Below are 16,506 nucleotides of genomic sequence, written 5' to 3'. Positions count from 1 at the left end.
AAATCACAGATCATTTTCCAACTCAAGACAACAATAGCGTAGAGAAGGGGGTTTCTCGAATGGTGGCAAAAGAGTGGCAACCTTGAGTTTTCTGCACTTCATCGGACTTGCGAGATCTTTTTAGAGTTGGAGGTTATAACTTGCCAAAGTCAGGCCTATGGAACTCTCCACGCGAGCTCGGATTTATACCTACGAATCTGTTACCGTTCACGGTAGAAAAACAAGCCAGTTGGTTGCCACACGCGCTCACGCACGCACGTTAGTTAGATATCTATTTGAAATAGGTAGCAAATTTTTAATTTATTTTGGTAAATGTTTATTTTAACGACAGTAAGTTAACTTTACACCGAGTAGGTATACTCGTTTATGCTCTGGTTAACTTATAATTAATTACCTGTATTCATGGGTTCTCTATTATTTTTCTTTATTGTATAACATTAATCTCTATCTGGTTTTAAATTACAAGCAGTTTTAAAACTAATTCTTGGATATTAGCGCGGTTTATAAAACGGCGTAAACACTGCGGCTACTGCAGGGACATATGACCTTTTAAATGAGTATTTCGCAAACACAAACGCACAAACGGAATATTAGGTATAATTTAAGATTTAGATTACCTTTTATTTCACTCCGCTGTTTATGTAGGTATTTATTTATCATTTCTAAGCGTCAGCAACCCTAGCGTTGTGACGGTGCGCGCGGTGCGGAGAGCGGCGCGCTGAAGGCACTCCATTGTATTTTGTTGTGTAGGTATCAAACGGTAGGTATTTGCGTTTTGTTTGAGAGATAAGTATCTGTTCGTAAGAACTATTATATAATCTGTGCCAAAGTCTTTTATGTAAATAAATGTTATAGTCTCGGTAAAGAATATTAATGACGTGTGAAATTTATTAATGCTCAGTACCTATAAAGGAAAATACATACATCGGTTTTTTATCGTTTTAGACTGCAGGTGAAAAAAGTAAATCCGTAAGTCTTTTCGCACTGCTGTAATTATTCCTATATACATATGTACTTACTCTAAAATATATTCTTTCTAACTAGTGACATGACATAGTAATAGCCCTGACATAGTAATAGAAATAAAAGGCTGAGTTTCACTCGGTAGCAAAGTTTGTTTTATCTTAAACAACAACTTTCCCTTGTAATACAAAAATTATTAATCGATGAACATCGCCAAATCATTTTCAATTTTTTTTTTTACATTAGGACAAAACAACGGGATATAATGATGTGTCACATAAAGCGCCAAAGCGGCGGATTTACGCAAACTCAGCAGCAGCAACATTAGAAGATGTAATAATACATATCCTATCTATTACACATCAGCGATGCATTCAATATTCAATTAAAGGCAAATACAACATGAAATCGAATAGAATCGTTAATGAGTAATTCTAACCGGAGCCGTGACAAATCATGCAAACGATGCCTTGAGATATTTCTAGTAAAGCTGATATAATGCAGTGACGTGGAATCAACACTAGCAGAAATCACTGACATGAAACAGGATTGTAAAATGGCCGCATTAGTTACCTGGAGTTTTTTATTTATATTCTTTGGAATACTTACATCAGCATTGCGACGCAACGAGGTAATGCCGCCAGCATCCTTGGTACAATGCCTTAAGGTCCTATTTTAGATGTAAATTAGTTATTAATTTAGTTTAGTAGTACCACTAGGTATTTGTACCTTTTATGTAAATAAATGTTATAGTCTCGGTAAAGAATATTAATGACGTGTGAAGTTTATTAATGCTCAGTACCTATAAACATAAAGGAAAATATATCGGTTTTATATCGTTTCAGACTGCAGGTGAAAGTAGTAAATCCGTAAGTCTTTTCTCACTGCTATAATTATTCCTATAAAAGGAAAATATATCGGTATTATATCGTTTCAGACTGCAGGTGAAAGTAGTAAATCCGTAAGTCTTTTCTCACTGCTATAATTATTCCAATATATGTACTTACTCTAAAAAATATTCTTTCTAACTAGTGACATGACATACTAATTAATAGCCCTGACATAGTAATAGAAATAAAAGGCTCTGGGAGGAAAAGTGGGTTAGGATGATGGTTATTTGTTTTACAAGGGGGCAAAAAGTTGTTTTTAAACCGCCCGAGCTAATATTAACACCTGAGCAAGTGAAAAATCCCATAATTAAAACACGACAGTAGCGAGTGGTTCGAAAAGTGGAATCTTGGGCGTTGCGAGGGTTGGTTGAGGCTTAAACAAATTTGGCCACCAAGTGAAACAAAAATTTGCACCACACCAACGCGAGGCTAATACTAAGTACTACCTAACTGTAAAATGTCATACAATATCAAACCAAATCTAAATAAACGTTATTATACATTTTTCATTCAAAATCATCGTTTAAAAGTCGAATTCTACCAGCCAACATAAGGAAACAACTCAAAATTTGCATCAGAACACTGTGTGTTACGTGTGGGGGTGTGGATAAAATGCAACTTTTTTATTAGTTTTTGAACAATCAAGAGATTCAAGAGAGCCTATACCAGCTGGTTTGGTGAAACAATACATTACGGAACAAGTACAAAACATAGGAAAATCGAAACGAGTGGTGATAAATTAAAACACGACCGAAGGGAGTGATTTAACACATTCACTGCCCCCGACGCACATATGTGTCCACCGTCATACAAGTTTGTTCCTAGGCCACGCCCCCTGGCAGTGAATGCGTTAAATCGACACGAGTTGCAAATTACCTATTCGCACATTTATCGTAAATTTGATAGTACATAAATGGCCCATTAAATTTTCTATATAGTTACGTAATGTGCTAATTATCGCACTAATGCGGTAAATTAGCACCATATGTACTGTAATAGTATATTAAATGGCATAACGGCAAGTGTACGATAGTTTTATTACATGTAATTAAATTAAACATTACGCACCGATGTATTAGGTATTATTCCCTAACTTCTTCGTGTTTGTTCTTGTCATAATTATTTCACATTTTTTTAGAAAACTTGTTCAGGAATGGTAAGTATCTAATTTCATTACGAGAGCTGTAGAGCAATTGTACAAAATGTCTCGAATTGATTTTTTCTATGGCAACGATATCAAAAATTTGGAACCAAAAAATAATCACTCTTACATGTCGAAAATTAAGCCGAATACCTGTTCAATAAATGGAAAAATGCATTGATTTTTTTTATATACATAAAAGGGTACTTACACCAATTACAAAACTAGAAATCTGTTTATTTGAAAAATTACAACAACTACATACTTCTAGCTAGAATCTATGTATGAATTTAATACAGACATGATTAACAGAAGAAGTGTCGCTATCAAGAAACATTTTCAAATGATAACAATTGTCTTATAAGCCACGAGGAGCAAGCAAACAGCTTGTATATAACAAAAATCAGTTGGCTGTTGTCAAGTTGCGTGACAATAACGTTGTGTCTTTATGCAGTTCATTTCCACAAACGCAGGGTGCGAGGGTGGACCCGCACCCTGTTGTAAATGTAGACTGTCCCCAAAAGGTGAAGCAATACAACATCAACATTCGGAAGATTCACATTTTCAATTCAACACAACATCAACATTTTCGGAAATAATCGCTTCGAAAGAAAAATGTGTTCCCGGCCCTCTAACTTAAACCATGGCTCCAAAAAGTATATAATAAAAATAGTGAAAGTAGAGCTTTACAAAGACATTTAATGAAATTTATGTAGCGAACATGATTAGAAGATGAGCCATTTTTGAATTATGGCAATAAGCTTTCCCGTCTTTGTAACAAGAGTAACATACAAAGCGCTGCGAAGGTATTACTCGCTTTGGCTTGTGTACATGATAGCTTTATAAACCTTAACTCATTTTGTGACCATTATAATTCTTCATGTTTTATAGTGTCTAGGAAATGACTGTAAGACATATGTAAGTATAAAACAGTGTTATTTAACTCTGCTCAATTAGCGGTTACTTGTCTTGTCTGAGCAAACAACATGGCATTTATCCTATGCTACTACTTCTTCGTGGCGCACAATAACAATAAACAAGACAACAAAGAATCATAATCGAAACAAATGTGTAGCTGTATTAATTCTTATCTCTCCTTATCTGCACAATGAAAATAAACATTATTAAAAAATCCGCACGCCACCGCCGGCATGCAAGCTTATCCTGCCATTCAGTTGCAAATACACCCACCGACTTTCTTTTGTTACTTTCATTTGCATACAAAGGTGCAAAAGATAGGACGCTTTGCCAGCTCGTCTGAATAAAAGAGTTATAGAATATTTATTTATTTAAAGTTAAAACTTTATTGCACAAAATACAAATAAAATGTACAAATGGTAGACTTACGGCTTTCTCTACCAGTCAACCTTAGGGCTAAACAGAGATGTAAAAAAAAACCGGCCAAGTGCGAGTCGGACTCGCACACGAAGGGTTCCGGTACCATTATCTATAAAAACGGTCACCCATCCAAGTACTGACCCCGCCCGACGTTGCTTAACTTCGGTAAAATATCACGTTTGTTGTATGGGAGCCCCACTTAAATCTTTATTTTATTCTGTTTTTAGTATTAGTTGTTATAGCGGCAACAGAAATACATCATCTGTGAAAATTTCAACTGTCTAGCTATCACGGTTCGTGAGATACAGCCTGGTGGCAGACGGATGGACGGACGGACGGACGGACAGCGGAGTCTTAGTAATAGGGTCCCGTTTTACCCTTTGGGTACGGAACCCTAATAAAAATGGTGCAAGAAGAAAGGTAAGAGAATTTAATTAGGAACAATTGCAAACAATTGAAAACAACCGGGCAAGTGCGAGTCGGACTCGCGCACGAAGGGTTCCGTACCATAATGCAAAAAACGGCAAAAAAAAACGGTCACCCATCCAAGTACTGACCCCGCCCGACGTTGCTTAACTTCGGTCAAAAATCTCGTTTGTTGTATGGGATCCCCACTTAAATCTTTATTTTATTCTGTTTTTAGTATTTGTTGTTATAGCGGTTACAGAAATACATCATCTGTGAAAATTTCAACTGTCTAGCTATCACGGTTCGTGAGATACAGCCTGGTGCCAGACGGACGGACGGACGGACAGCGGAGTCTTAGTAATAGGGTCCCGTTTTACCCTTTGGGTACGGAACCCTAAAAACATAATAAACTACATAAACAATATACTTACACAGATAAAAATATATACTACAACAGAACATGTACAAGATATGTACATACTAGGTACCTACCTCCTCATTCATCATATAACATATTAGCCTTTTATCGCCACCTGCTGACCATAGGCCTCTCTTCGTCTACGCCACTTGTAGGTACAGTGAGCTGCGAAATTGCATGGAGAAATTATTATGAATGAATTCATTGATAAAGTCGCCATGCAGGCATGCACTACTTATTACGGCTGAGTCCATGTAGTATTTTAGTCACGCTAAAGTCTTATTTTTTCAAGTGTAACGGTTCAATGGCTGTCGCTTCGGTAAGTAATTATACCTACAATTAGTGTTCAATTTCCGGGTATATTGGAAATACATTTTAAAATGGAAAAATAAAACAGTACTTATTTGACAAAAATAGATCATCGTGTACCTCTAAGTTCTAGGGTCAGAGACACATACATTGCAATTCAAATGTTACACAAGAAATCAAGTGGTCAGAACATGGTTATTCGCACCTAGCATATATGTTACCACCAATTTTATACCATTGGGACCAAGCACCACTTGCACTTGTACTTTGCTGGAAACTACTAGGATTCTTGTTAACCAGTGCGACTGCGAGCGAGCATACAACATTAATTCAATAACTATGAAGTATTTATGTATATTATTCATAATATTTCACGTTTTCAGGCTCAGGGCTTTAACGCAGCCGCAACGGTATGTTAATTAAAAAGGGTTACGTTATTAATTCAATATCCTCAATCAATAACAATAATTACCTATACCTACATACATACAATTTTAGGTGGACGGCGAATTGAGTACTGTTGAGGTAGTATGCTTTCTAATTTAATATTCAATGAAATTTAGGTTAGGTTAGGTATTTAATGCTCCAAGTAATATAACAATTATCATTGTATGAATAGGATGCAGGACACAACAATGTCTACACTTAATGATCATTTATATACGTCCCAGTTTGCAGGAGAGCGAAAAGAAGCAAAAAGTTTTTTATTTAGGAAATATTGAACTTATTTATCATTTAGGCGCATATGTTTACTATTTATAGTACCATACAAATATTGTAAATATAGTGGTAATCATAAAATAAAAGCTTTTTTAGTATTGCCATATCCGTTTTTGATGAGTAAATGTTAAACGTACAATGTATGGTATGACACAAACGTGTTGGATATGTCACATTTTTGTGATAATTTTCTATTAAAAGAGTGTAATTATCCTATAGCAAAATGCGGTTATGGCACATTTTTCAAAAATAGTTTTTTTTTTAAACCGATTACTGTCAATTATAGCATATTTTTTGTTATTTTAGGAATTAATATTTAAAAACGATTTTGCCAAAAATGGATATGGCACAAACGTATTCTCAACCGGCGATTAACAAAGACAGTGTAACCGTCCTTTCGTGGGCAACTGGGCCCACAGAATTCATCCCGCTGGCTCATTGACCCCTTTCGTTTTTTTTTGTGGGCGAGTCGTCCCACCTCTCTGGCCAACTCAGCCCACGGGTTCAGTCAACCACTCTCTACCGCTTAAGGGTCTAGTCAGCCCACGGGTTCAGATGAGCATTACTTACTGCTTAAGGGTCTACTCAGCCCATGGGCTCAGTCAACCACTCTACCGCTTAAAGGGTCTACTCAGCTCACGGGCTCCAACGATCATTATTTACTGCTTAAGGGTTTACTTAGCCCACGGGCTGAGTACTAGAGTGGTCGACTACTTTATTGCTTAAGAGCCTACCCAGGCCGTAGGCACACTTAAATGTGTATTGTGAGAAAAGTCCCCTGGCGGGTCTCCGAAAGGAGGAATCCCGTCCGCTCAGTTAGGTGGGCGCGGCTGCCCTCAGTATGCAGGGATGGGCAACAATCGCCTCGTAGGCCAGTAGGGTGCCGGTCTTCGTGAACACGCCCTTGGCACAATGAAAACGGACTCAGATGCAATATGGAACAAGGATTTTGTCGAATGGAAGGTGAAGGACTGCGACCTGATGTCGCACTCCAACACCAATGACCTTTGCTTGAACAAGGGAGAGTGCTCAGATGATAATTTGGGCAGACAGGGGTGGCGGTTCGCCGTGCCATTTATTAGAAAGGGACAGCATGGTTCGGCCCTGAACCGCTGTCAAACTTCGGGTTTGTAGGAAGTTTCCTTTCTGTACGGCAATACTATTATTTATTCTGTGCTATATCTATATCAGTGAAGCTACTAGGCCGTGTTTGGTATCGTTTTCGTATACTTAAATCGGGGTGCTGAATCCATTTATGGTATCACATTGACACCATTCTAAAGTAAAAATCGTGTTATTTATCGCCTTAGCACTACTATAGAAAATATACGAATGGTGACGAGTTAGCACTGTGGACTACTGTGGCGACATAGGAATAATCCCTATGTCGCCCCAGTGGTCCACATAAGCTAATGACAAAATTGAAGAAGTAATAAAAAACTTTGAAAAGCAAACGATAAGTTTAGAATTGTGCATCGAACATTTAGGAATGTAGCTGTATCGAGTTACCTAAATATATATGTATTATTGCAAGAGAAAGGGACAAAAAGAACTGGGCTATTGGGTTGAGATTCTAATCGACTGGTAACTGGGACTGTGGAAGAGCCTACCTACGAGGCTTGCACTGAAAGATTCGGGAATCGCTTATTTAATTATACAAATATGATTCAAATTAGGTATATTTCTCTCTCTGCACCAATTGTAGATGTCTGTTTGGCCCTATGGTTGACTGGTAGAGAATGCCATTTGGCATTAAGTCCGCCATTTGTACATTTTTGTATATACTTTGTGCAATAAAGTTTAAATAAATAAATAAATAAATAAATTCAACCTTTTCACAATCGAGTCGGTTAACATAAAAACTCAGATAAATCCACTCTAACCACTTGGGAGATTATTAAAAAAAAGTGATAATTCGGTGATTTGAAAGGCAGATTATTTTTATTATGGCTAAAGCATTAAAGAAAGCGATCCAGTTCGACAAATTCAGCTTTAACACCCATCTAACTAGTGTAATCTTTTCAAAAAAATAAATTTTGATTGGATTTACCTTCATTTGATATATATAATCTAATCTAATATATATAATAAAGATATATATAGAATGCAATTTATCTATCTTTGAGAAAACTATGTGTGGATTTGTATAATTTTGATTTAACAGACCTGGATTTACCTAGATTTGAAAAAAATACAATTAGAACTAGGGATGTGGTAGTAGCGAAATCATATCGCTAAAATAGATTGAAATTAATGCTTTTTGGAAATAAGAATTAAAAGTAAATTAGTAATATTAATAGTTAAAAGTTATGCTTTTTACACGTTTTGAAAGGCCTTTTACACAAATTTCACTAATCGTCGATAACTGTTTTGCATTAGTTATTTCCTTAATTTGTATGTAAGACGAAGTGGGGTAGGACAGGGCATGGGGTAAGACCCCTTTAACTCCATGGATAACCAGACCATGGAATTAAAGAATAATTGGACTTATCCGATCTTTCCACACATACGGTCGTACCCCATTTCGCCTTAGGTACTTTATATTTTAACACATAACCCAATCATCGGCAGTTCTTACAAGAAAACGAATGAAGAATTAATATCATTTTAAGCTCTTATAAACATACGATGTTATATAGAAACCTAATAATTGAATAATTCATTAAGAAAAAAAAAAAAGCAATCTGTTATTTTTGTACGTTGTGGCTTTTTTTTCACTATTACAATCATATAGGTTTTGTGTTAACAAAATAGGTATTCGTTTTCAGTATTACAAGTGCAAGCGTTTAGTATTTATTTATTTAAACTTTATTGCACAAAAGAAAAACTAAAGAAAGACTTAATGCCAAAAGCATTCTCTACCAGTCAACCTTAAGGCAAAGCAGAGAGATTGTGGGCGGTGCAACTGCTACTACAGGGTGACCACTATTTACTATAAGCTAAATTCCCTGACTTTTCCCGGTTTTCCAGGCGTTTTTTCAAGTTTTTCCCTGACCATCATCTTAAGGCGCTCTTATACTCGAGTTTTACGTTTTCAAGGGGGTGAAGCAGACGCGTGGTATAACGGGCAGGCGGGCGCCCCGCGCGGCGCACCGCACCATTCCAGCGCAGCACGTCTACGTCCTTATTCTGACGACATCGGTATTCTGAATTGTCAGTTCCGGGATTTTTAGTTCGGCAATTAATATTGAATAAGATTTATTAGTAAATTCGAATTATGATGAGTACTTCATGAAATTAAAAACCGGACAAGTGCGAGTCGGACTCGCCCACCGAGCCCACCAAGGGTTCCGTACTTTTTAGTATTTGTTGTTATAGCGGCAACAGAAATACATCATCTGTGAAAATTTCAACTGTCTAGCTATCACGGTTCGTGAGATACAGCCTGGTGACAGACGGACGGACGAACTGACGGACAGCGGAGTCTTACTAATAGGGTTCCGTTTTACCCTTTGGGTGGGGAACCCTAAAAATGGTAGGTAAGACGGTGAGTGTACCTAAATAATTATTAATTATATACAATATGAGTGTATACTTGACAGATCATGTTTTTGTAAAAATCGATTTCGACTGGCAAAACATATTATTTTTTTGCAACCGGGTTTTTTAACCTAATTAGACCCCGCTGAATCCGAAATTGCCGGTTGCTTGATCGAATTCTTGACTGGAAGTGAGATAGTTGATATTAAAGGTCCCTTTTTTTAGGTTTTCGTAAATAACTCTTAAACGGTGGCGCATAGCAAACAATTTTCTTAAACATAAGTAATCTGCATAAAATTGCCTACAAGAAAGATTTCGCACAATTTTTCGCTAGGATCAATATTCAAAGAGATATTAAGGCGGGAAAGTTAATTATAATCACTTTTTGAAGGTCTCTTATTTTAGTTTTTTGTAAATAACTCGTAAACGGTGGCCAATATAAAAAAAAAATTGTTAAACGTTAATAATCGACACAACATTTTCAATAAAAAAAGATTTAGTACATTTTTAGCAGAGATCAATATTTAAAAAGATAATAAAGAGGGAAAGTTAATTATAATACATTCTAAGGTTCCTTGTTTTTATTTTTTCGTTAATAATTTGAAAAGTATGACTCATAGCAAAAACAAATTTTACACAAATAATAAACATAACATTTCCTACAAGAAACATATAGAACACTTTTCGCTAGGATCAATATTTAAAAAGACAAAGCATCCGGTAAGTCAATTATAATCAATTTTAAAGTCCCTTTTTAATTTTTTGTAAATAACTCGTAAACGGTGTCCCATAGCAAAATAGGTTTTTATGAATAAATAATCTCCATAAAATTTTCTGCAAAAAACATCTGAACACTTTTCTCTAGGATCAATATTTAAAACGATATTAAAGGAAGAAAGTTAATCACAATCAGTTCACAGGTCGCTTTTTTTTCGTAAATAACTCGTAAACGGTGCCCCCCTTGCAAAACAATATTATACATAAATATTGAGCATAAAATTGTTCACAAAAAAGGTTTTGTACACTTTTTCGCTACGATCAATATTTAATGAGGTATTAAAGGGGGTAAGTTAATTATAATCAATTTCCAGGTCCCTATTTTAAGTTTTTCGTAAATGACTCGTAAACGGTGGCCCATAGCAAAATAGGTTCTTAATGTTAATTAACCCCCCTTGGCTACAAAGTGGCCTTCATGTTTAAAATTCATTTGTTTACGTAAGATGTCCGTCTTTGGGTCACGAATTTACATGTGTGTACCAAATTTCAACTTAATTGGTCCAGTACTTTTGAAGAAAAGGGCTCTGACAGACGGACAGACAGACAGACAGTCGCACGAGTGATCCTATAAGGGTTCCGTTTTTTCCTTTTGAGGTACGGGACCCTAAAAACTAAAAAAAGTGACATGTGAATTGATTCCCAAGTAACATTTTAGTCCTATAATTTTAGTTTTTATCGCTAAAAGCTTGTATAGACGTCGTATTAAGGTTTCAGAGGTGACCACCTGTCGTATAAAAGCGCTTGGCAACACCTTTTTGCTCTATAGGCTTATACAGCTAATATATTCTATAAGCAATTGATGTAAAGGTTTATTTAATAATTTTATAGAGCCGTTATAGGCGTGTACTATAACAGGTTCAAATATAACCACTATAGAGCAATATTACTGTATAATAGTATTTGGAATCACTTTTATGCAACTAATTTGCGCTATTAAGGTTCCCTGCCAAGCCGCTATAGTTTTGTGTTTTAACAGTGACAAAAACCCAAATATACAACGATTATAGGATATAGTGACTTTAGAGATCACTGCTATAGTACATAATACTTTAGTAGTTTGCCCTATTAAGGTTCCCTGCTAGCCGCTATAGTTTTGTGTTCTAACAGTGACAAAAACCCAGCTATACAACGATTTCAGGATATAGTGGCTTTAGAGATCACTGCTATAGTACATAATACTTTAGTAGTCATATGAACACTATTATAGAACTGTTTTGCTCTATAGTAGCGTTTTTGGGACATATTTATAGCGTTAAAAAGCGCTTTAGTAGTTTTTAAATCCCTATTATATCTCATCGCTGTAAACGTCACAATGACTCTTTTATATCACAAAACTGTTGTATAGTGGTTTTGTTTTTTCTTTTAAAAGACAACAGCGTTATAGTTGAGTTTTTATGTCTTTTGTAAACCGAGTTAGATACATAAAGGTAGAAAACGACTACTTGTAAATGATCAATTTGATCTGTAATGGCTACTTATATCTTGCTTATATAAGTTCAGGCCTAAGCCACATAATGTGGTTCCGTACAAAATATTTTTATATTTTAATGAATTGATAAAAAAGACCCCAGTGATATTAGTGACTGTAGGTGAGATTTATCATCAATGATTTAATACAAGCATAAAATCGTGACGGTTTAGATATTTATCGACATCCATTATTAGCACATTTTTTTTACCAATCACACTGAAAAAGGAAACAACAGTAATGACTACATCTAAATTTAAAAAAAATCCTATATCTTTCTAAAGAGTTTGTAGGTGTAACTGGGTCACAGCAAAATTCTTTTGGAACCCTAATTTTAATCATGATGGCGGTGAATATTTCGTCGTAAGTTCTATAGTTAGCCTATAAAAACGTCGGATATACTTCTTGGCTGTATAGTAGTAACTATGGTGAATATCATAATATTTTATTAAATTATTTTATTAAAAACATATATAAATCGAGGGGGCATTTAAAATTCCTCATTAAACTAATACTATTCTAACGGTAAAACTTCCGTCCCATATACTTTTTGCACTAAGGACCGAATTATTCGACATCTAAATGGCGCATATTAATATAAAGACTTTACTTATCACCATTTTACTTAGTACCGTTTTTGTGAAGTAAACACACAACAAAACCACTCACAACAGTTGATGGAAAACTTGATAGCAAATTTCGTAGTAAAGGAACTATGAATTCTACAATAGTATAAAAAAGCACTATAATACAATTTCAAATACTACTATAGTATAAAACAAGCACTATAATGGAATCTCAAATGCCACTATAGTATAAATTAACACTATAATGGCGTTACTGACAACAAATTAGCACAAAAGTGATCATCACATCACTTTTATAGACCTAAAACGTCACGACTGACACTGCTACTGGTCTACTATATCACTGAATGGCACATAAGATGCGCCATTTCGGCTTTATACAATCTTCTTTGGTCTTTTATAGGACCTTAGGTGGTATTTGGGAAACGTTCTATCGACTACTATAGAACCACAAATTGTTACTTGGGTTGTAATGAACTTTCTTCCTTTAATATCGTTTTAAATATTGATCCTAGAGAAAAGTGTTCAGATGTTTTTTGCAGGAAATTTTATGTAGATTATTTATTCATAAAAACCTTGCTATGGGACACCGTTTACGAGTTATTTACAAAATACTAAAAAGGGACTTTAAAATTGATTGTAATTAACTTACCGGCTGCTTTGTCTTTTTAAATATTGATCCTAGCGAAAAGTGTTCTACATGTTTCTTGTAGGAAATTTTATGTTTATTATTTATGTGTAAAATTTGTTTTTGCTATGAGTCATACTTTTCAAAGTATTAACGAAAAAATAAAAACAAGGAACCTTAGAATTTATTATAATTAACTTTCCCTCTTTATTATCTTTTTAAATATTGATCCCTGCTAAAAATGTACTCAATATTTTTTATTGAAAATTTTGTGTAGGTCAGTTGTTCTACATTGAAACAATCGGACACAGTGTAACTTTGCGATATCTCGGAAACTAGGTGTTACCAGCTAGTGCCGTCTGTCAAGCAAGGGCAGGCTCAGGGACCCCCAGCACCTCCCTAAAACACGAGCGCGCCTCGGAGAAGGAGCACGCTGCTACGAGCATTATTCTGAATTCGTGCAACAAAAGTAAATTTTTTTCATTTAAGTTTCGCAATTTTTTACCAAGATATAGACTTGAGTTTGGCGTTTTTTTAAGTTTTTGTTATGTTCTATGTGTATTAAAGTTTATTTGGAGCTAAATATTTTTAAATTTATTTCACTCTTTGGTGCAGTTTTTATTAATTGATTAAAAAAACACCCCCTAGTCTCACAATGAAACATTTTTATGTAGTATACAATGAAACATGATGTTCACTGAACACCAGTACCAGCACACAATGAAACAAACTCATTATTTTTTTAAATAATTAAAACCTATGTGCTAAATTTGTGAAACTAAAATACCATGAAAATTGGTAATAATTTGTCTATCATATGACAAAATATAAGATACTTAACTTTAGGAATGGCTGAGATAGGATGGCTTATATGTTGAATGTTTCATTGATGGCAAGGTTAAGGACATATGTCTTACATTGAAACAGTCGTGTATAAACACTATGTTGCAAGAAAGTGTATGAAATCAAGCATGGAGATGTTCAAAACCCTCCCGCGTCTACCTAGTTGGCAATCATGCTCCGTGGACATAAAAGGCGCCTTTTTCGCAGCATGCCGTACCTGCCGACCAGATTTTCGATTCACAATGAAACTCAGGTGTGTGTACAATGAAACAAGTCTTTCGCTTTTAGATATTTCAGCAATCTTATAATGATTCCATATGTCGGAAACCTTTTAAATAACTAATTTCAGCCTACGACTATTTTCTTCTTTCCTTTCTCATTAATTGAGTGAAAGCATATATGTATTAATGTCACTTATTTATTACACCGTTTCAATGTTTATTAACGATGTTTCATGGTAGACTATAATTATTACATTCGTTTCACTGTAAAAATCAGAGTGTTTCATTGAAAACATGCACAAGTACACAATGAAACAAAACTCATTTTTCAAAAAAAGGCTTATAACACAGGAACTGTTACAGATAAGTAGAATACCATATGATAGCCAACGAAATTGTTTATCTTCATACGAAATGTCACACTCATAACTTTAAAAACACCAGAGATAGAAAGGCTTGAACTTTTAGTGTTTCATTGATCAACAAGTTACCCTAGATTATTAATGCTTACAACATTTTTTTTTATTGGCCACCGTTTACGAGTTATTTACGAAAAACTAAAAAAAGGGACCTTAAATATCAAATATCTCACTTCCAGTCAAGAATTCGATCAAGCAACCGGCAAATTCGGATTCAGCGGGTTCTAATTAGGTTAAAAAACTCGGTTGCCAAAAAGTAATATGTTTTGCTAGTAGAAATCGATTTTTACAAAAATGTGACCAGTCTAAATTATTCAATTTGATTAATTTTATAGCCTTTTAAAATATGTTTACATTTATCAATTTATCAATCGTGACTGAATTCCGGATTGGTTAGATGGGTGTGTGCCTTTGCTGCCCAACTTGTTATAAAATGACAATATGACGGACGAATATCTGAAATGTCACCGTATTTAAGAATTATTTTGCTTTTCTTCGTAAGTATGTTGAAAAACATTGTGTGTATAACATATTTGCATATTTATACTGTGATTACCCATTTTATGAAACGTCCGCTAAACTAGCACAGGTCCGACGCTGACAGTGGTCACGGGCGTACTGGCGTGAGGAATAGGCGCAAGGTATTGCCGCGTAGGGTGTAATTTAGTAGGCAAAATGTTGAATTCATCAAATGATGAATGAAAAAATTAACGTATCGATAAAAGGACAAGCAATAATGAAGATTTACTTAAAAGCTATCGACTGAAGTAAGTTTCATATACATTTTCGTCCTAGTACTTCTAACATAAGAAAATAAAGACAGTGTTAGGCATGTTTTCAACTTAAGATTCTGTCGAGAAAATAATGAGCCGTCGTGTTTCTGACAAGCAATAACGTAGTTCAAGGACTGAAGTTATACATACTAGAAAATAATGCATGATATCCTTGTAAAAGTCTGTAAATATGGTGTCAAAAAAGTGCATTTTACTACACACCGCGCCTTAAATGTCATAAATATAAAATATATAATTGGAAGACATTTTTGAGTTTTTGCAGAATTATCTGATAGCAAATTACAATTTATCAATACAATTAAAAATAATACAAAAACGGAAATAATAAGAAGTAGTATCTGAATAGCTCAGTTGGTAAGAGCGAAAGCATAGTTAGACGGAAGTCGTGGGTCCACATCCTACGTCAGGTGACGTTTTTGTACTGTCTCATTGTATTTATATATTGTAATTTGTTATCAGACAGTTCATACAATTACCCAATAATTCATTTAATTTTTGACCATTTTTGTTAAAAGCTGTACAGGAAAAACCAATTGAAACAGTACCTCTGACTACTGAATTTATTGGATATTAAATGTACCATATAATATAATCCAGCGAGAAATACTAAAGGGAACACTTTATACGGGCTTTAATCGTATTAGTTAGTAAGTTAGTAGTGACTTCAACGTTTTGCGTATTATGGTACAAAAGCAACGAATTGAGAAACCAAATTTTTTGAAGTCGGTTAAAAATCTTGGGTATAACTGAAACAAAACTACTAGTGTCCGACCGAAACATGTTTATTAGTCGAAACCGTGTAGACTTGTTAAAATCGTGGGAAAAAATGTCATAAAACCGCTTTTAGACACAAATTAGGGGACTGTCAACACCCAATGTCTTTTAAATTGATGTTACTTAATACTTAAGCAGTTTATTAAGAAAAAACTACTTATTTGTTTTAATAAAGCAAAATAAAAATAAAAAAACATTATATTTTAAAGACCGTGGTCGTACTCGATACATGATTAAACGAAATAGCCCGATAAAAAAATAATAGGGAGTACTTATTCCTGCAATGTTCTGCCGCCAGAGTGCAGCACTAGAGCACATACTAAACCAT

The 16,506-nt window shown here is 34.9% G+C and overlaps 1 protein-coding gene across 11 annotated transcripts in view; it reads left to right on the top strand.

Moving 5' to 3' along the window:
• Positions 1–1,415: 1,415 nt before the first annotated feature.
• Positions 1,416–16,506, top strand: part of LOC134803977 (keratin-associated protein 9-1-like) — a 97,686-nt gene continuing 82,595 nt past the window's right edge. For 8 of the 11 annotated variants that reach the window (XM_063776827.1, XM_063776831.1, XM_063776826.1 and 5 more), the window contains exons 1-8: positions 1,416–1,594; positions 1,809–1,832; positions 1,901–1,924; positions 2,992–3,009; positions 3,886–3,912; positions 5,451–5,477; positions 5,851–5,877; positions 5,966–5,992. In XM_063776827.1, coding sequence (XP_063632897.1) covers positions 1,502–1,594; positions 1,809–1,832; positions 1,901–1,924; positions 2,992–3,009; positions 3,886–3,912; positions 5,451–5,477; positions 5,851–5,877; positions 5,966–5,992 — 267 coding nt within the window. In that variant the 5' untranslated portion in view covers positions 1,416–1,501. The remainder of the gene's footprint in view (positions 1,595–1,808; positions 1,833–1,900; positions 1,925–2,991; positions 3,010–3,885; positions 3,913–5,450; positions 5,478–5,850; positions 5,878–5,965; positions 5,993–16,506) is intronic. The other 3 variants (XM_063776825.1, XM_063776828.1, XM_063776830.1) reach the window with 3 other exon arrangements.

The sequence above is a fragment of the Cydia splendana genome, chromosome Z, assembly GCF_910591565.1.
Source record: "Cydia splendana chromosome Z, ilCydSple1.2, whole genome shotgun sequence".
In the NCBI taxonomy this organism is placed as follows: Eukaryota; Metazoa; Arthropoda; class Insecta; order Lepidoptera; family Tortricidae; genus Cydia; species Cydia splendana.
The sequence above is the reverse complement of the archived record's forward strand: the minus strand, read 5'-3'. Positions and strand labels throughout refer to the sequence as shown.